The sequence below is a fragment of the Panicum virgatum genome, chromosome 9N (assembly GCF_016808335.1).
Source record: "Panicum virgatum strain AP13 chromosome 9N, P.virgatum_v5, whole genome shotgun sequence".
Lineage (NCBI taxonomy): Eukaryota > Viridiplantae > Streptophyta > Magnoliopsida > Poales > Poaceae > Panicum > Panicum virgatum.
This window is the reverse complement of record NC_053153.1, coordinates 1352875-1373377: the sequence shown is the minus strand read 5'-3', so window position 1 is coordinate 1373377 and position 20503 is coordinate 1352875. Positions and strand designations below refer to the sequence as shown.

The 20503-nt window shown below is 45.5% G+C and overlaps 1 protein-coding gene across 1 annotated transcript; it reads right to left on the bottom strand.

Moving 5' to 3' along the window:
* Positions 1–4253: 4253 nt before the first annotated feature.
* LOC120690245 lies at positions 4254–9582 on the bottom strand. The gene is made up of 9 exons (XM_039972835.1): positions 8916–9582; positions 7913–8034; positions 6382–7802; positions 6040–6288; positions 5785–5951; positions 5440–5519; positions 5207–5354; positions 4867–5016; positions 4254–4759 (listed from the first exon to the last, which is right to left on the bottom strand). The coding sequence occupies exons 1-9, from the start codon at positions 9261–9263 to the stop codon at positions 4532–4534; spliced, it is 2913 nt and encodes a 970-aa protein (XP_039828769.1). The 5' UTR covers positions 9264–9582; the 3' UTR covers positions 4254–4531.
* Positions 9583–20503: the final 10921 nt, after the last annotated feature.

Genomic DNA, 20503 nt, shown 5'->3' with positions numbered 1-20503 from the left:
CTGGGCTTCCGGACCATGAAATAAACGCTGATGCATGTAATCAGAAATAAACATGCTAGGTTTAGGTGATCGCTCAACTATCCACGCCCATCTGGACATCAACAAACACCACTTTTATGGTCAGGAACCATGCAACTACTGGCTACATCTACTACTTATCAGGGCCCAATACTACACAATACTAACTGTGCCCCTAATTCACACTTCATTGGCCAATTTCTAGGAGTCCACTTCGTGGCATAGAGCTGAGTATACACCACTTTCATCTTGGGCGTCAGGCAGAGCATCCCTATGCAGATTGGCGATACGACAAATACACATGGCCATGGATCCCACCAGTTGTTCGTAGGTAGTGTGAAAAACACCACCAGGGTAAAAATGTAATACATCAAGTACACCACAAAGAAAACATCCTGCAAGCAGAAACAAGGAGCAAGCCTAAAGTATTAGTTAAGAGGCAAAACAAACAAATACTCAGCTAGTTCCTGTGCACAAAAAAAGAAAGAAAGAAAGAAAGAGGGTTCATTAATAGTAAGACTCGTAGGTAGCAACAAAAGGGAACAAACATCATTTCCCAATTGGATGGAATAAAAAGCTTCAAGGCCAATAAGATAAGGACATTCTAATATTTCTAGTGCACATTCAACTCAAAAAACTTTATAGATCAGTAACTGCAAACATATCAAGGTTGCTATCAGCAGATAGTTTCATCAAAACTAGCAGCAAATAGAAACAAAAAAAAGGCGAAATTATAGGGGGAAAGATCTCTGGATAAAGAGCAGAGAACACTACTAATACAGGCTTTATATTGGCATTGTCTTCTCATAACATTGGACAGGGGGAAAGATATTTATTATTGTTCCTGTGGGGATAGTTTAATTAACACCAGCATGGTCAACTAATAATTACTTAACAACATTTACAAAGTAAACAATGATCATGTAGCGACACACTAATTGCAAAGAGGAGAACAACAAAAAATAAAGCTAAAAGGGATTGTTGTTTTTGTTTTAGCCGAACCATATTTACAAACACAGGGAATTTGAATGGATATAAAAGTACTAGTAGAGGCTTTTGGTTAAAGCCATTCGCAATTGGGTACTAAAGTGGATGTAGAAAGATTAGTTCACACTAGCAACACGGCTAAACTGAAAACAAACGTTATAGTTGAACACAAACAAACGTTAGTCAATGTACCAACCATAAGGTTATATTAGATAGTAACAAACAACAAGCAAAAGTGGATTTCCTAATAGATGAAAAAACAAAAGTAATTCCAAGACGTGATCGAGAAACGGGAACGTGGTACGGTACTTGGGATCGATTTTTACAGGATGGGGATGAAAAGGTTCTCGCGTTCCGTCCGGGACGTTCCCGGTGACTATGCTAGAAGGACAAGTGGGGAAGAAATATCCTCACCAGCGCGAGGTTGATCCAAAACGCCTTCCGAGCGTCAACGACGGCCACCACCTCCTCTTGCCCCGCCGCCGTCTTCAACCCTGCGGCGCTTTCCACGGGGGCATCCACAAGAGAATCGGAAACAGCCGTCGACATCAGTTCGATTTCCTGCGGTTGCTGTAGGCGGGTTAAGCTTCGCAGACTGGGAAGCGCAGGCAAGGAGCTGCGGTGGTGGTAGGGTTTAGCTTTTGTTGTGGTGGATCCGTGCTTGTTTTCTATATATGTATAATATAAGGGTTAATTGGATGCATACCACTGCAATTTTCGAAGTTCCGAGATCTACCATTATAATTCACCTATTTTGAAATTTACCATTACAATTCTTCATCTATATGATTCTTGCCATTTTATATGTCTTTTGGATGCATAGGCCCACTATCAGGTCGATGTACGCGTATAAATCTTCCGTGTGGACCAAAACACCCCTGTTGCATCCCTATCTCCACTCGCTGACATGTGGGTCCCATGAGTCAGCTTCTCCTTCAACCTCCAGGTGTCCTCCACCAGACAGCCGTTGCAGCCGCCCGCAGTCGCCTCCTGCTCGCATGTCCGCACGCGCCAGAGCTCACCGCGTCCGGCCGCCGTCAGCCATTCGCGACCATCAGCTCTGATTTGTAGTAGGGAGCTGCAGCTTGCATCTCGATTGGAGTGGAAGGCTGGGCCTGCATATAGGTTGTTTGCTCCGTAGATTTGATTTGGAGGAACCAAGGAGGAAAAGAGTAGCAGCTGTTGGCGTTTGATTAGGGCGATTCCAGAGCGAAAACGTCTACCGGTCCGTCGTTGTGCTCTGCTCCAGGAAGAGGTCCATGTCGAGCCGCGTGTTGCCATTGGAGCCGCCCCGAGCTCCGCCCCGAACGCCGACGAGCATCTCCGGCCATCCCTTGTCGCCTTTCAGCCCCCAAAACAGATCCCCAGCGAGCTCCTCGACCGGTCCGGCCCTTCCTCAGTTCCCCCGCTCGATTGCTCACCGCGCCGCCACGAACGGGGCGCCTCCGCGCCGATCAGGCCACCGTCGAGGTGCGCTCGCTGCAGGCTCGCCGCGCGCCGCCTTGCGCGGCCCTACACTACACCGCCGAGCGCCACGGCCTCCCTGGGCATTTAGGCCACGGGTCCGGCCGGCCCCGCCGCTGGCGGGAGCCGCACGCCACGAGCTCCGGGCCAGGTTGGTGAGGAACGCGGCGGTGCCCGTCCGTTGCAACGGCACATGAGTGCGGCCACGGTGGCGGGGTAGGAGGTGAGCTGCAGGCCAGCCACCAGCGCCAGCAGGGCAGGGGGTGTGTCGAGCAGTCAGGCATGGTCGAGACCGGCGGTTGCCTGGAGGTTGAAGACGAAGCTGACTTGTGGAACCCACGTGTCAGCGAGTGAAGATAGAGATGCAGCATGGGTGTTTTGGTCCATACGGAAGATTCATACGCGTACATCGACCTGACAATGGGCCTATGCGTCAAAAGACGTAGAAAATGGCAAGAATCATGTAGATGAAAAATTATAATGGCAAATTTCAAAATATGTGAATTATAATGGTAGATCTCGGAATTTTGAAAATTGCAGTGGTATGCATTCAATTAACCCATAATATAATGAGGTAGTCGTCTGTCGTCTCAAACTCGGCAGAGGACATGGATTGGAATCGGATGTTGGGCCTGATCCCATTTGTTGTTTGGTCGGAGGGATTGGGATTTGGGAACCTGCCTCCGATCCGCTTGCGCTCGTGCTCGCTGCCCCGGCGTCGGCCCCCTTCCTTCCTTGTTCCTTCCCTTCTGCCTGCCTGCCTGCCGCCGCATAACTGCCGCCCCTGCCCCAGGGGGGGGGGGGGGGGGGTGTGCAGGGCAGCTCCCAACCGCAGGCTGAAGACGAGGCCCAGGAGCCCAGGCCCAGAACCAGGTGGGCGGCAGCAAACTGGGCTTCCGGGCCCTGGATGCAGCCCATGAAGCTGGAGAAGGACTTCATCCGGTGTTATAATGCGTCTCGGCTTCCTCGCAAGCTTCGTTTTTTTTCTTTTCAATGGGTAAAGCCCGCCCGCCAAACCATTCATTGTGCCAACTTAACTATCCACCATCCTGGGCTCAAAAAAAAAACCTATCCACCATTCCCTACCCCTAAAAAAACTATCCATCCCCTTTGAGAAAACTAGGGAACAAAATCGATCTAAAAGTCGTTTCAAACTGGAGTAGCATGTGCCGCGTTTTCTCTCATGTTGCTAATAACGAGCAAGTGTTGGCAGCTGCAATGCTGCCATCAATAGCGTCACATGCGAGTGCTGCCTTTGCCTTGCACGTTGAGCAGGATCGATAGCTCGGGACACGGTCACATGATCAGCACTTGAAGAGACGAACGCGACGCGTTCCATTTGCAGTCTCCGCCGCCGTGACCCAGACACTCCTACTGCTGCGGATCCGTGGCTGGGGCATGGTGGGTCTCACATCCACACGAAACCGTCGTGATGTTGGACGAGCGCTGACTGATGATGGGTGGGTGCCTGGGTGGTGGCTGTCAGCGCTCGTTGGGCTGCGGTTTTGTCCGACGCGGGCCGTCGTTGCTGCCTGCCTTGTTGTGTTGGGTCGAGACTCGAGAGAGAGCCCCACTTGTGAGAAGTGGATCTGGCGCCGCCCAGACTGTGCTAGTAGCTGGGGCTGTACCCCATCAGTTCACGTCTAATCTCAGCTTCCAAACCGAATCTCCATCTCCATTATTGTGTGTGTGTGTGTGTGAGAGAGAGAGAGAGATTTCCAATCAGACAAGTGATCTTTCACCTCTGTTCATCAGCAAAAAAAAAAGAGTCCAGAGAAGCTGAGGCAACGACAAATGCAACATGGACCATGAAACCACTGATAACACCACATGAATTGCATCGTAGGGCCAGGGCCAGCAGTGGTTAGATAGATCTACAACTACAACAAAATCAACTTCCTAGCTAAATTAGCAACGCTACCACCACATCTCCCAACTAATAAACGGGCATCTGTTTTCCACTGCCCGAACGCAATCATCTCGCCAATCACACCCCCAAACACATGGAATCTGTACACACAACTCTGATCAATCGCCTCCACGCCGGAGATTCCTGAGGGTGCTAGTCGAAGCTCGACGACCGGCTCCAGTAGCCGTCGGCCGAGGTGTCCACGGTGCTGCTGCAGCGCGAGACCGTGTCGTCGTCCTCCACCCCGAGCAGCGCAAGGCTCAGATGTGACTGCATGTTCGCGTCAGGGGTTGAGGTCTCGTCCGAACCGTCGAAGCTGGCGGTGACCTGCGACCGTGCCCAAGCGATTGTTTCGTCGTCCCCTTGGAGCAGTTTCAGGACCTGGGTCGCATAATAAGCATGTTGAAATGAGGCTTGCGCAACGAGCGATGCTGTTTCTGATGAAACTGCAAGTGTTCTTCTTTCCATGTACTAAATCATGTTCTTACCAGTGACATATCTGGCCGAGAATGAGAAGATGTCCTTGTGCACAGCGAAGCGGCCAGCGTCATCGTCTCCATTTCATCGCAGTCATAATCGTTCCCCAAAAATGGATCAACCAGCTGTTTAATTTCTCCACTGGACAGTAAGGGCTTTGCCTGTTTACCATGAAGGGAGATGAGAAAAAAAGAAATCACAGTTCTCAGGTGCAGCAGTGATCAAATGTACCCATCACCGTGAATTTGAAAAACTGAACTAACAAACATGTGGCTACAGTATTGTTCTTAGGCCATGACATGGTACTGTTCAAGCCAGCTTGCATAAAATGTAGTGCTGTAAGGAACTTACCCAACCAACCAGGCTTTCCTGGCCCTTTGCACTTCCTGGTGTGATGGGTCTCCTTCCTGAAATAATCTCTAGCAGTACGACTCCAAAAGCATAGACATCAATCTTCTCATTGACCTTCCCGTATGAAAAATATTCGGGAGCCAAGTACCTGTATAAGAATAATTCGTTAACCACTTCAGATTTTATGTTCAATTAACAAAAACAGCAAACCATAGCTCAGAGATGATACAGACCCGAAAGTTCCGGTGATGTCAGTACATGTTAGGTGGGGAGTCGAAGCTGATACTTGCTTTGCTAACCCAAAATCACACAGCTGCAATTTCCAAAAGGCAATGATGTCACAACCATAAACAAGATTATTGACAAGTGTGTAGTTAGTGGTTGTTACAACGACATTCAAGAAAATGATTCTTACGGAGCATCATTTCTTACACATCAAGCTAATTTATTAACCCACATGTCTCACATTTTATCCTTAATTAAAAAATTATTCACTACATAGATCTAGATTGGGGGAAATATGAACTCTTGTCTGACTTATAGCTCTAGGTATTTGAAAATTTAATCTGAATATTTACCCGTGCCCCAAAATCCTCAGAAAGGAGGACATTTGAAGACTTAACATCTCCATGAATCACAGATTGGGTCACACCGCCAAGATGAAGGAATTCAAGTGCTCTTGCAATGTCGATTGCTATCTTATTTCTCCTCTCCCAGCTAAGAAAATTATTGTCATCATTATTTCCTGAAGAGCAATAGCAGTAACCAATAAGAGGCCAGCTAGCAGGAAATTTAGGGGCTGAAGAGATGGTGTATTATATCTTGGGGCTTACCATGAAGAGCTTTGTCCAAGCTTCCTTTGGACATGTGATCATATACCAACACAAGATTGTAGCTCTCAAAGCTGAATCCCCTTAGTGCGACAATGTTTTCATGTTGCAAGCTGGTTACAGTCTCAATCTCTGTAATAAACTCATGTATTGCATCAACCGAGGGTTTCAGAATCTTTATTGCAGAATATGTTCCATCATATAGTTGTGCCTTGTAAACTTGGCTGGTTCCACCCTTTCCAATTAGCATATCTGCATCACCAGAAAAGAAAAATAAGTTCATTTAGTCAAAAGAAGAAAAAAAAACGCACATAACAAAGTAATGCTAGTGTTAGAGGCAATTACCAGGTGAATAGTTGGATGTTGCAAGTTTGAGTTCTTCGTAACTAAACAACCTGCAAACTGAAGAATACTTCTCTCGAAGTGATTCCAATTCACTGGGAGGCCATGCTACATCATAGAAAACAAAAGAAAACATAGATTCTGGCTCAACAGCTGAAGTGGATTCAGTTTCAGAATCACAGTTCAACCTTGGACTTGCATCCGATTTCAATAGTTTGCTGTCTGGGTGGACTGAAGTGTAACGGCTTGGAAGCCTCATTGCCCATTGAACCATTGAGATTTTTGCCCATTCAAAAGATGAGCTTCTGTGATGGTTGAAGATCCTCCTACGGAGGTGGCAGCGGTCGGATCTTCCTTCTATCATCCTTCTCAGCGACATTGGAGAACTCAAGGGAGTTTCAGCATTTCGTGCAAAGTAATTTGATGAATCCTCAGCTTCTGTGGATACAGTAGAAGATGACCGTTCAGTAGCAGCCGTGCAAACTGAGCCATCCCTCTTACTAGGTGATGTCTGTGAGTTCACGTGAATATCACTGGAGAAACTACTGCTACGCCTAATCACACCTTTCATACCAACAGAACGTTTGGATCCCCCAGAACTCCTACCCGAACGTCCATTCTTAGGCAGCCGGCAGTACAGGTCGCCATCTCCTTCAAGCGCCGAATTGGAAGGTTTAGCACCTTTCCAACTCACAATTGAACGCTTAGAATCACCAATACTTCTGCCTGAATGACCATTTCTTGGGGGTAATACACAGTACAGCTCCCCAGCCCCTTCAGCTGGCAGATCAATTGAATCATGGTCCTGCCTACTTGAAGTACTTGCGACTGAATCGGAACTCCTTGCCGGAAGCACACAGTACAACACGCTGGCACCCTGACCAGGAAGCTCGGCAATCCCATCTTTCTGTTCAGCTGTTGACTCTTCAGCTTTAGCAGAAGGATCTGTATCAATCTGAACCTGATCCCTTGACCAATCCACAGGGTCCATGCATGACTCTTCAGCCTTAACAGAAGGATCTGTATCGATCTTAATCTGTTCCCTTGACAACTCCACAGGTTCCACGCATGACTCTTCAGCCTTAACAGAAGGATCTGCATCAATCTGAATCTGATCCCTTGAAAAATCCACAGGGTCCAAGCATGAAACAGGCTGCTCTCCCACGATTGTGTCCTCCAGCTTACTGCCCTTTGTGCCAACATCTTGCGTGGTGTCACCCTCACCAACATCTTTAGGTTGATGGGCTCGGAACGGCACTACGCAATACATCTCATCTTCACCACAAGGAGCAACTTCTGCTGAGACCTTGCCTGAGTGGATATTTGATTCTCTCTTGAACTCGATCTTGCCATTGTTCACAGCAAAGACCGCACAACTTGTGGGCAGCTTCTTTGCGCAATACTTTGCAACTGAATGCAAGGACCTGAAACAATAGAAAGCACTGGTTACAATAGTGGAGGTAATCATGGGGCGAAAAAAGCTTAGAGCTTCCATAGTAGAAAGCATTGAGCATCAAACGCTGATGGCACTCACGAAATTGCACGCCTTTTCTTTGCGAGGCCAAGGACAAGCTTGGAGGCCCCAAACAGTCTGGCTTCACGGACTAGTGCCTTGCGAACGGACGAGTCCTTGCAAATCTTGACCTTCAGATTGATCTGCGCACGCGACAGACCACCATTACAAGGTAGCACACAGAACAAAACAATAAATTGCAGGGAATTAACCACGGCAAAGCCACGGAAGAATGGGGGGCAAAGGACATGTACTACTAAAGGCAGTGTTTGGTTGGGGTATGAGAAAATTGTCATGAAAAATTTTCACCCCTTTGACCACTGATTAGAGGTATTAGATGAAGCTCAATTATAAAACAATCTTCACAATCATGGTACTGCAGCATGTACTGTAGATTATAAGGTCTTTGACCACATGACTAGAGGATGATTTGGGGATGGTACTGTAGCATCACTGTATCCAATAGAACTTGGCTCATTACATTCGTCTCGAATAATAAGGTCTTTGACAGCATGATTAGGATGATTTGGTGATGGTTACTGTAGCATCACTATCCAATCAGTGTAGAACTCATGAAAAGGTTTCGCAAATGAGCTTCGTTTAGTACTCCATGTGTGCATTCATCTTTTTGCGGGAATTTTTACCAAACACGGCCTAGGTCAATAGAAGGAAAGCCATAAATGAAGTGAAAATTTGATTTTGCAAGATAACCGTAAAAAGGCATAACTGCAAGGTGAGAACAAAAATCAGATTGCGCACAGATCGTAGGCATTCGTGGAGAAAATCCGGTGGCCAAGCATAATTTTGTATTTTTGCCATAAAATACGGAGGAATAGCATCGATCAACTTCGGGCGAAAAAAAAACAAATCTTTGCAAGTCCGCACAAAAGGGGAGGATACGAAATGAAGCAAAGACTTGAAAAATGGAAACAGAAGAAAAATAAATGAGGAAGACTAGTCATGTTAGCAAGGCACTCGCGAGCAGCACAATTGAATCGATAGCACGGCAGCAGAGAGCAGCGACCTGCTTGAGGTTGCAGAACCCCTCGTAGACGCCGAGCATGGCGTCGAAGTCGACCGCGGCGGCCGCCTCCGCCCGGGACGCCACCACGACGTGGACGGCCACGACCCGGTCCCCGGGCGCCGCCGCATTGACGAGCACCCACGTCAGCAGCGCCCGGCTCTCGTGGTCCGCGCGCACGCCGACCACCACCGTGGTCCCCTCCGCCTCCGCCTCCCCGTCCGGCGCCTTCCCCGAGCACCCCGCCTCCTCCTCCTCCCCCTGGACCGCCGCCGCGTCCATGGCCTCCGCCGCCGGCGAACCTTCCTCCTGCTCCTCCGGCTGCTGCGGCTTCTTCCTGGACACCTTCATCTGCGCGCCGCGTCGTCCCTCGCAACTCACGAGGCGGCGCGCGCGACCATGGGCACGGGCTGCCTGACGGGCGCGTGCTCTTGTGCCTCGGGCGCCGCGGCTGCTCCGCTGGACCGGCCCCCTCCTGGCAACCGTCGCGTCGTGCCTCCTCCTCCTCGCCGCGCGCGCCCTCTTGTTCCGTTGCTCGTCGTTGCGCCGCTCCGTGCCTCTCTCTCCTCCGCCTTGGAGGTCGCGTTGGTTCGTGCCCGTTGCTGGCTCTGGCTCGGCGGTTCCTCTCTCCTCTCCCCCCTCTGGCCTGCTTGTCCTGTGGCTTCTGTTCCCCACACCAGGCCACCACTTGGGTTAGTAGGTTGCCAGCAACCGCCGTTTTCTTTCTCCGTTCCGTTGCTCATTTCCCCTGCCGCCTTTTTTCTCCTTTTTTTACAGGAATCCGATAGAAATTTATTTTTTTCCTTTTTTCTTCTTTTTTTTCCTGAGGCGAGGCAGTTGACAGATGCACGTGGTGAAAAGGCGTGTGGGATTAGCGGGGGGCCCGCAGGAAAAAAAGGGTAAGATTCCGACAGCAGTGAAGGCCCAAGTCTTGGATGGCGGCGATCTGTGACTGTGCCGGGCAATAATTACTGCCACACCTGCCCTCGCTTTTTACCGGATCAGACACTGATCAGCATCACAGCGACAATTATCAGCAGTTAATCCCTGAAAACTTTTCAGGATGCTCCTGCTAAATCCAGCAATTAGCCACTGGTATTGGTAACCCTCTGCCGCTCTTCCAGGAAACGTACTGCTGCTTGCTCGGTAGACCTGGGCATCCTCCGGCCCGGGTCGGGTTCGGGTCGGGCCAAAAAAAAGCCCGGTGTTTTTTCTAGCAGCCCGTGCCCGACCCGGTGGCCGGGCCGTAAAATTGAGCCCGCACCCGACCCGACAGCCGGTCGGGTCGGGTTCGGGTCGGGTCGGACCGGGCCTATGTAAAATGTCGGGTTCCTTCGGGTTTTTCGGGTCTCGGGTCAAAATTTTTAGTCCGTGCCCGGCCCGTTAGTCATACCGGGTCAAAAATTTTGACCCGAGCCCGCCCATCAAACTCTTCGGGTCGGGTCGAGCTATTTTCGGGCGGGTTGGGTCGGGTCGGGCAGGCCATGCCCAGGTCTATTGCTCGGTCTACTCGTCTGGTGCCTTAATTTTGGTCAAACCTGATGGGTGGAGAGACGACTTGAACCCGAAGGTAAAGGCGACGAAAAAGTCGTCGCAGGTCTACGCTGGTCTTCATGTGCCTTCTTATTTATTGGATCCCTTTTGGATATAAGCGTCTCCTGGGACAGATTAATCAGTGTTTTTCTAGAGGACAGATTAATCCTGGCTGCAACCGCAAGTCAGTGTTTTTCTAGAGGATAGATTAATCAGGAATTCCGCGCTACTAAAGTTGTTTCCTTTTCATCTAGTAAGGGTGTTTAGATCCCAAAATTTTTTAAAAAAAGTCACATCGAATGTTTGAACACGTATATGCATGGAGTACTAAATAAAATTTATTTGCAAATTTTTTTGCACGGATGGGTTGTAAATCGCGAGATGAATCTAATGAGCTTACTTAATTCATGATTTGCAACAGTGATGCTACAGTAACCATCCGGTAATTATAAATTAACCATGGATTAATTAGACTCATTAGATTCGTCTCGTATTTTACAACCCATCCGTGCAAAAAGTTTTATAAATAAATTTTATTTAGTGCTCCGAAATAGTAAAATTTTCTTCCAAAAATTTACGCCAAAAAGATCTAAACACACCCACAACAAGGCCTTGTACAACTCTTTGGTTTTCATTCAAAATAAAATTTGAATCTATTGCTAGGGCAATTTTCAACGCGAGGCTGAACTTCTAGACAGCAGACACAAGACAAACCTTGTTCCTAAAGAAATGTGTTGAGCTCAGCTCCAAAAACAAAATACAAGTCTTCGGCTACAAGACCTTGAAGGAAATGCATAGACAAAGAGAATGCACGCATAGACAAGTCATGCCGGTTGGTGACCCAATTTAAAAGCAGCAAAGGAAAACCACAAATGGTCAAGGCACTTTCTGGCAATTTTTCTACACATGGACCTCTGAGGATTATCTATAACCATAGATTCGATCGATTTTGCAAAGTTCCAGCCGTGCCTTGGCAGCAAGGGCAAATTCCCCTGTGATGTGAAGAAACAACAAAAGGAAAAACCTACCTTAGAACAGGGAGAGACGGAAACAGTGGCCTTAAACGGAATTAGATCAACTACATGCATACATGCTGACGACCTTAAACGCTGGAACTGGAATATATCAGCACAATTAATATCACAAGCATGCAAGCAAGAGGTACCAACAAGATTTCAAGGACCACATCATCAGACAAACAGATGCATGGGAAGAAAGGACGAACTACTTGCAACAGTGGCCCTGTGTACTAGTAGGCAAACCACTTGTCCCTTTTTTTTTAAAAAAAACATTTGTCGGCGCATGGATGTTTTTCATGTACTAAACCACTGTGGAGTTGGAATGGACTTTTTTTCCCCTGTTGAGAAACAAACATAATACGCAGTGGGCATGCACTGTCACGGCTTAAAACGCTGAACGCATTAGCTGCACACAAGAAGCAAGCAATGCAAGCGTGTGGGTCCGAACGAATTTGCTCACGGTGCGTGCGTGGTGAAGGAATGAAACGAAACATCCCCATGAACCAATGCAACTCATGAGGAACCAAACCATTTCGTGTTAGCCAAACGGCCGGTGCACGTACAACGTACGGCTGGAGCTTTCGATTAAAATTTATTTGGGAAGAAAAGGCACCTGCTGCTCAATTATATTGTTGCGTTGGCGTACAGGCTTAGCCCTAACTGTTTTGCCCACACGCGTCTACCACAATTACTCTAGATATATACTAGTAGCATGCTTATTATGCTCCAAGGAAATTAAATCTATCCCTAAATGTTTGTGCGGCGGTGCAAGCAAACTTTAACTTGTTCTTTGAGCCATCACATCATCATAGATACTACTACAAATTTGCTTTGCTTAGGATGTGTTTGGATTTATTTACCGGTTATTAATTTTAGCTGTGTTGGATCCAAACCCCTACCGGGTGTTGTAAACTTTGAATGTGTTTGTGTTAATAAATATAAGCCGGCCTTGATCTCAAGAAACAAAAAAAAACTTGTTGATTGGAGCCATACTATAATATTGATCCCTTGGAATCGGAGTAGAGGTCGAGGGTGTGGTAAAAGTATTTTAAAATTTAGTCTAGATAATTCAGCAGCCCAGTTCAAAAAGAGTTATAAGGATCAAAATGAATTGTAAAGAGAGCTGCTAGGATATGACCCATTACCAGCGTGTGAAGTACACGATGCAATAGCAGTAAGGGGTGTGTTTAGATCCGCGAAAATCTGGTAGAAAATGTCATATCGGACATTGTAGCACACTGTAGTATTTTTCGTTTTTTAGTAAATATTGTCCTATTATAGCCTAACTAGGCTCAAAAGATTCGTCTCGCAACGTACATCAAAACTATGTAATTAGTTTTTTTATTTACCTACATTTATTACTCAATGCATGGGTCATTTGCTATATTTAATGTTTCGATGTGATGGAAATCGAAATCACATCGAAACATTAAATATAGCAAATGACCCATGCATGGAGTACTAAATGTAGATAAATAAAAAAACTAATTGCATAGTTTTGATGTACGTTGCGAGACGAATTTTTTGAGCCTAGTTAGCCTATGGTAGGACAATATTTACCACAAACAAACGAAAAATGCTACAGTATACTATAGTATCCGATGTGACCCTTTTTACCAGCTCTTCGCGGATCTAAACACACCCAAGTTTTCCTTCCGGTCACCGTCCGGTAGTAGAAGCCAAGTTGAGGCCGTGTTTAGTTCTCTGGCGTGTAAATGCAAAATTTTTTCGACGGAATCTTGCTAATTTGAAGTACTAAATAAAGTTTATTTTCACAGATATGTTGTAAATCGCGAGACGAATCTAATGATGCTAATTAATCTATAATTAATCAATAATTAACGGATGATTACTGTAGCATTACTGTTGCAAATCATGGCTTAAGTAGACGCATTAGATTCGTCTCGTGATTTACAGCTCATCTATGCAAAAAGTTTTGTAAATAGACTTCATTTAGTACTTTAAATTAGTAAGATTCCTTTGTAAAATTTTGTGTTTTTGCGTTTACGAGGTGGAAGGCCTGGAGTAAATAGCCCCCGTACACGTTGCTGACTTTAAAACGAGGCCGTGTAGCTGTTGCTGCTGCCACAGCCACTCGTACAACGTTCGCTTTGTTCAGCAATTTGTAAGGTGGAAATAAGAAGGGCGTGTTTGGCCGGGCTTCACCGGATCCGGCTTCGGCTACTGAGTCTACTGTAGCGCGGAGCCAGTGAAGCCATAGAAACCCAACTCCACCGGCTCCTCTCCTCCCGCCGTTGGCTGTAGCATGGAGCGCCCCGTCTCAACTCCGCACTACAGTGTAGCGCGGAGCCGGAGCCGCGGCGGACGGAGCCGTCCCAAACACAGCCGAACTCTGTGCACTGATACTACTCTATAATAAGATAGGAGCAGTGGCATTTTCAGAAAGCGTACTGTGCATTTATACCCGTTTGTGGCAGCTACAGTGTATGGTTGTCTGAAGCGGGCAGGAAGGCCATGAAGTTTTTTATGGATGCGCGGACCATGCTTCTGATCCACTACTACATCTGGATAATGAATTTACATTTTTCAAATAATGTTTACGTTTTCCATTTCACCGCAATTATTCATGGAACAAGGCCTGTTTAGTTACCACCAAATAAATCCCGTAAACAAAAAAACATCACATCGAATGTTTCGACATATGCATGGAGTACTAAATGAAATCTATTTACAAACCTTTTTGCATAGATGAGTTGTAAATCGCGAGACGAATCTAATGAGCCTAATTAATCCATGATTTACAACAGTGATGCTACAGTACCATCCGCTAATTATTGATTAATCATGAATTAATTAGCATCATTAGATTCGTCTCGCGTTTTACAACCTATATGTGCAAAAAGTTTAATAAATAGACTTCATTTAGTACTTCAAATTAGCAAGATTCCAACGCAAAATTTTTTTGCGCTGAAACTAAACACGGCCAAAATATAAATCCGGTAACAATAACAACAGTGCTTGTATCCCCAGGTCTGAACACGTGTGTTCATGAGCAAGACTGGTCGTCAGGTCAACACTTTTGCTTGCTTGGCAGGTCAGAAAAAAAATCATGACATCGCCGATTGGTACTGCACCGAGAAAGAAAAGAAGAAAAGAGGACAAGCAAATCGGAGGAACGTCTCAAACCAAACTACTCCACTCTGGACTGGTGCGCCCATCCACGTCATCAACCGTAAAATAGCGACCGGCCTTTCTTTTTACCTAACCAAAACCAACCCTTCTCCCATTGTGGTTGTGGTCTTGTGCAGTTGTGCCTTGTGGCCGGCGGCTAGCCAAGCAAGCCCGCCCGAGATGGCGGGCGACTGAACAGTGGGGCCATCCATGGCGCCAGCGGCGCAAGCCTGCCTGCCTGCCTGCCTGCCTGCCTGCGGTTTCCTTTTGGTGGCGAGCGCACGTGAGCACGAGGAGCCACCTCGGCGGGTTTCTTTTTTTTTTTCCAGCACAGCACGACCGCCTCCGTTCACACCTGGGGCTCTCTCTCTTCCGCGTTTCACACCGCGTTTCGACCGATTCTTATTCACCACACCAATTTGGACGGCAGATTCCATTGAAAGATTTTTTCAACCGAGTTCCATTCCAACTTCCAAGTGTGTTTTTGGATTATTTTTTTGGAGCTTGAGATCATTTGTTTGGACTATCTACTGCTTCAACTTTTTGCACAGTGTGTTCTCAAAAAATAATAAAACTTCTTGCGCAGTGTAAACTGCCAGGCGTTTGGATCGCCTGAGCCAATCTCTCGCTCTGTTCGACAGACCTGCAAGCTCAACCCAACCTTAAGCTCTCCCGGTGTCGATGCAGATTAGTACTAACGGTTAGAGCAAAGCTGTCAGCTACGAGCAGAGTAGTAAACTAATAAGAGTTAAATTAGGCTTAATGGTAGATGAGGCATGCCACAAAGAAAGCGAAAGGTGAGCGCTTTCTTTCCATGCCCTCTTTACAGTTTGCAGGCACCCTTGCCCTTGCGGATCCAAAATCCATCCACTTTCCTCTCGTTGCTTCAGGTTCCATATTGCCGGCCGACTCCTCTCTCTGTCTCTCTTCTTGAGTGGAGTACAGTTGAACAGATCAAAAGCTAAGGAGGATAGTGACAGTAACTTTTGTGCATGCGCAAAGTGAGCCCAGCAGTAACCACCCTTGGAATTTCACTCAAACAGCAGATCAGCCTTTGGATTGTATAATTTTGCAGCTGCGGCTGATTAACCATTTCGTCAGTAACCAGATTTTCTGGACTTGGTTCTTTCTCTTGTCAACGTCAGTGGATTAAGAAGAGTGCTCAGAGATAATGAGGATTCATGCCAGGTCGAGCAGTGCAAACGCATGCCCAGGCACGACCAGGACGACTGTTCCTCGTTGACTGACTGACTGGCTGGGCTGGGTCGATCGGCAAGCTACTAGCTGCCTCGTGCTGACCGGCCGATCTAGAACTAGAGAATGGATGGAGAATCAATAGATCATTTTCAAAAAATAGACCCAACAGACCAATAGGATTCATGAAATGCATCTGACAGTCCAGTGTGATTGAATTAAACAGGCCCAGCCACAGGCAATGGAGACAAGGTTCAACTTGTCTGACAGATTCTTATTCCCTCTTCTTCTTTCCAGCGGTTTCCTTGTACAGTCTACAGCCTATCATATTATCACTTGCTGCCGCTGCGTGCTAATTGGCGGTATTAACAAACGATTAGTTGAGGGGCAGACGGATTATTGGGCGATCAGCTCGTCATCTGATCTGAACGTGAGACGAGACAAAATGCAGCATGTACAATACGCATGTGCAGGGACTAGTAAGTGACATACATATGGCCAGCTCGATCTGCTGCACGCGCTCGCTCAATGACTGCATCATGCAACCTAAACTGAAAACCGGCTCTCCTAATCCACACCGCCCATGATGGTATACGCACCTGCTAGCTAATAAGATCCAGATTAATTTGTGCATGATCTTCAAAACGGTCGCCTACTTTCCGGAATATAAGGGAACAGGATACATGTGTAGGGGAAAACACGACTTAGTTCTTAGCTGATATATACAGGATCTAGCACCTAATTAAACTTGTAAGCATAATCCGAGCAAACATAAGAGGGATAGATCTAGACCGGCAGTCATCGCAAAGGATCGGAGGTTCCGGCCATTTTGGTTGGGGACGAGATTGACGCAGGCGCGTCCATAGTCATCGCAAAGTGGGTATGACGCTAGGTGATCTGGGGCTGCAACCACTTCTAGGTTGCACCTCCGATCAAGATGCGTTACAAGATCTTATCTCTTCTTATCATTCCCCCCTTTTCCTTATTTTTCGACGTTTTAACCACCGAAAATTCCAACAACATGCAGCGATGCTATGTGTTTCAACAAGAACCTCAGCTTTGCCGAAGAAATTGGGCACGCCGCAGCCCCTGCATTATTAAGTTTCTTGTTTTGGTCAGATGTAGCACCACTGTAGTCCATATATTCTATGATTTTGCACCAATATTATTCCATTCCATTGTTAGTTTGGGGCCCCTAACTTAATTTCGGCCAGCGCAACGCATATATACTCCACTACAGTACGTGATGAGCATCTCTATCTATCTCCATCATATCTCCGGTCATCGACCAAACTGCATATGCCAACCTTTGAGAAAGATATATACAACCAAACTGCCATTATTATTTCTTCTCCGTTCTTTCCTTAAAAAAGGAAAGAGATATGTAGAAGGCGCATCCCCTGCTCCTCTTTCTTTTTCGTCATTTTTCTGTCTTGTGCTGGCTAGGTGGCTAGGATGCCTTAGAACTTTTTCCTTTGTGTTTTTTTTTTGAAAGGCGCCTTGGAACTTTTTCGCTCTTTTTGTGAAGCTTCCACAGAGACACAGGCAACCAAAGTAGGAGCTGTCCATGTCGTGCCACGGCGGGCATGTAATGTAAAACCAGTAACCCACCAGCCACACCACTGGTTTCACCGTCCACTAGTTGGTGGTGATCGATATCGCGCTCAGGGACGCGTCATCATCGATTAAATAAATAAATATATATATAGTATCAGAGAAGATATGATTTTGAGCCTAGACACTCTAAGGTAGTCCGAATTACACTCTTAAACTATCGCAAAAGTTTGATTTTCAACCTTCAGCTATAAAACCGGATAATATAAACCATCCAACTGTCAAAACCGGACAAATTTGGCCCTTGGGGTGGTTTTCAAAGTGATTTTATATTTTTAATAAATTAAAGAAATTCTAATTAGATCTAAAAAAAAAATCAAAACTAACTGATTTTAAATTAGAAAATTTTGAAACTAGTACCAAATTTTTTCTAAAAATGTAACATATCTATTATGGCTCTATTTGAATCTTGGTTATTCAAAAAACATAGACATAACTACAAGCAAACAAATATTATAAAAATAAAAAATTGGATATAAATAATTGAAAACTATCATGCCGATAGATAGTTTACATTTTTAGAAAACTTTTTATATCTATTTTGAATTTTTATATTTAAAATGAATTACTTATAATTTTTTAGCTTAAAATTAAATATTTCTAATTCTCACAAAATAGAAAACCACATTCAAAACCAACCAAGGGGCCAATTTTGTCCGATTTTGATAGTTGGATAGCCTTTGTTATCCGATTTTGTAATTGAAGATTGAAAATCAGACTTCTGTGATAGTTTGAGAGTGTAAACATGATTTTTCCCTTTTCCCTTATAGATACTATGGGTTGGGATGCCCTTAGCTTTCTCCTTTCAAGTAGTAGCTAGATCTAGGTTACGACTAGCTAGCGAGGAAACAAGCATTATCTCTTTCATGTAATCATAACTTGATACGACTCAGATTTTTTTCTTCTCTTATATAACATGGCAGTGCTCCTGCCCTAGGTTTCAAAAAAGAAAAAACTGTAGCTGGCCCTGTTCTGGAACTGGAAGGAGACCTTGCAACGAACAGCCAGCGGCGCTGCATGCATATTGACCGACTGTCTGACTGCGTAATCGAGAGAGTCGTTTTCCTATCAGCTGAGACGTACCAGACCGATAAGCAAGAATTTAGATGCAGTCGTCACCATGTACTCGTCAGTAATTAAGATTTGGGGAATTAGGACTTGCAAAATCAAGTACGGTAGGAGATCTTCAGCGTCATGAGGATGATGTAACGTCTGAGCAGCAGAAAACAAAACAAACAAGAATATACCAACTCGATCGAACATGTCTTTGATAAGTATATTTGTATAGATATAATCTGCATATGCGACAAGCAGCTAGCGTCCGATCGCGATAGATGGCCGAAGCATTAAGTTGCGTGTACCAACAAATTAAACCTAAAAATTTAAATAGAGAGAAAAAGATGAGCAATTTACTTATACTTCAATATGAAGAAAAGGCGAGGAAGATGATGACAACCCCTAGCTAGCAGTACAAAATATCTACCATGGTTCGATGAGGTAGTACTTTCCAACAACCGCGCGCGATGGATCGGATAGATGGAGCTGTAATCAATTAGGCCACGAAGGTGTTTTCTGATGAGAAGAGAGCATGCATGTCACTACTGCAGATCTGCTGCGCGCGAGCTCGGTAGTCGTTCGGACATGGCCGTCCGTCACCTGCTCTCTCTCGATGGATCTTCAACTTTTTATTGTGTAGCAGACTGTAGTTTTGCAAGTTCGCCTAAGTAGCGTACGGTGTTGTGTCGACTGCCGAGTACTGTCGACCGATCGCATTCGACTGACCTGTGGCTGCTGTGCTCAGCATGCATCAAGCACTAATACTGGCCGGCGGCAGTATAATAACAGTAGTTTTTGGTAGGTGCTGCGCGCGTCGATTTTGGTTTAATTTGGTTTAATAGCGCTAGGTCAATGTAGCAAACTTTGGCCATTAATTAATGGTATTAAATAAAGACAGTTTATAAAATTAACTCTACAACTTCTGCGCTACTTCGCAAAACGAATCTAATGAGATCTTTGACCGCATAACTAGGGGATGGTTACTGCAGCATTACTGTAGCAAATCATGAATTAATTAGGCTCATTATATTCGTCGCGCAAAGTTGAATCCATTTCTGAAAAAATTTTGTAAATAAACTTCATTTAATATTTCATACATGTAAACTAGCGCTAGGTGTGATGGATGAACAACCAAAGCTAGGAATGCCCAGCGCGACGACAGAAACACAGCACGTTAACCAACCTGTCTTGGCAGATAGCTACTCTCTCTACTCTCACTACTTTCGGAACAATTTCAGATTCCAAAACATTCATATAAAGAATTACTAACATTTATATTTTAAATAGATATAGTATGAAAACATATAAAAGGATTAATTAATGATACTTATTTTGCAATATAAATATTCATATTATCTTGTATAAATTTAATCAAAATTGAATTTGTATGACTCCTTAAAAAGCAAAAAGTTGTATTCATTTTGCTGTGCTGGTGCTAGAGGCTGTTGCTGGAGTGGTGTGAGAGGAAAACACTGTTGGCTGACTGGTGACTGAAGGCTGCTGCTGGAGTAGTGTGAGAGGAAAACACTGCTGGCTGGCTAGAGGCTGCTGGAGCAGAACAAAATCAAAGAAGTAGCTAGCTATGCACATTGACAGTCGCCATGGATGCTGGTCATGTAATAATATTATTAGTTGCTGATGCGGGCACGGTAACGGTATCTTATTCATATACAGACGCTGACAGACGTGACACATATGCATGCATCATCTTTAATTTTTCTTTTTATTAAAATTGGTGTCAAGAAAAAAAAACATTACATGCGTGCACGTGCACAGTGTCGTACGTGTAGGCAGAGCACACACCTTTGACATGTGAAACAAGAGAAGATCCGAAGCGAAATTAAGCTCTCGCCTACCCTTCGTTTGGCGCCTCGGCTTTTTACAGGCCCAACAACGGCCGCGCCGCCTCCACCACGGCCCAAGGCGCTCGTTTCAAGGCTTTCAGCCTGTTGGACCAGTCCCGCGTCTCATTCTTATCTTTTGGTAGTAGCCCATCTTTTGCTTATAACTCTGAATTTCTTTTATTTTAGTATTAGATAATAA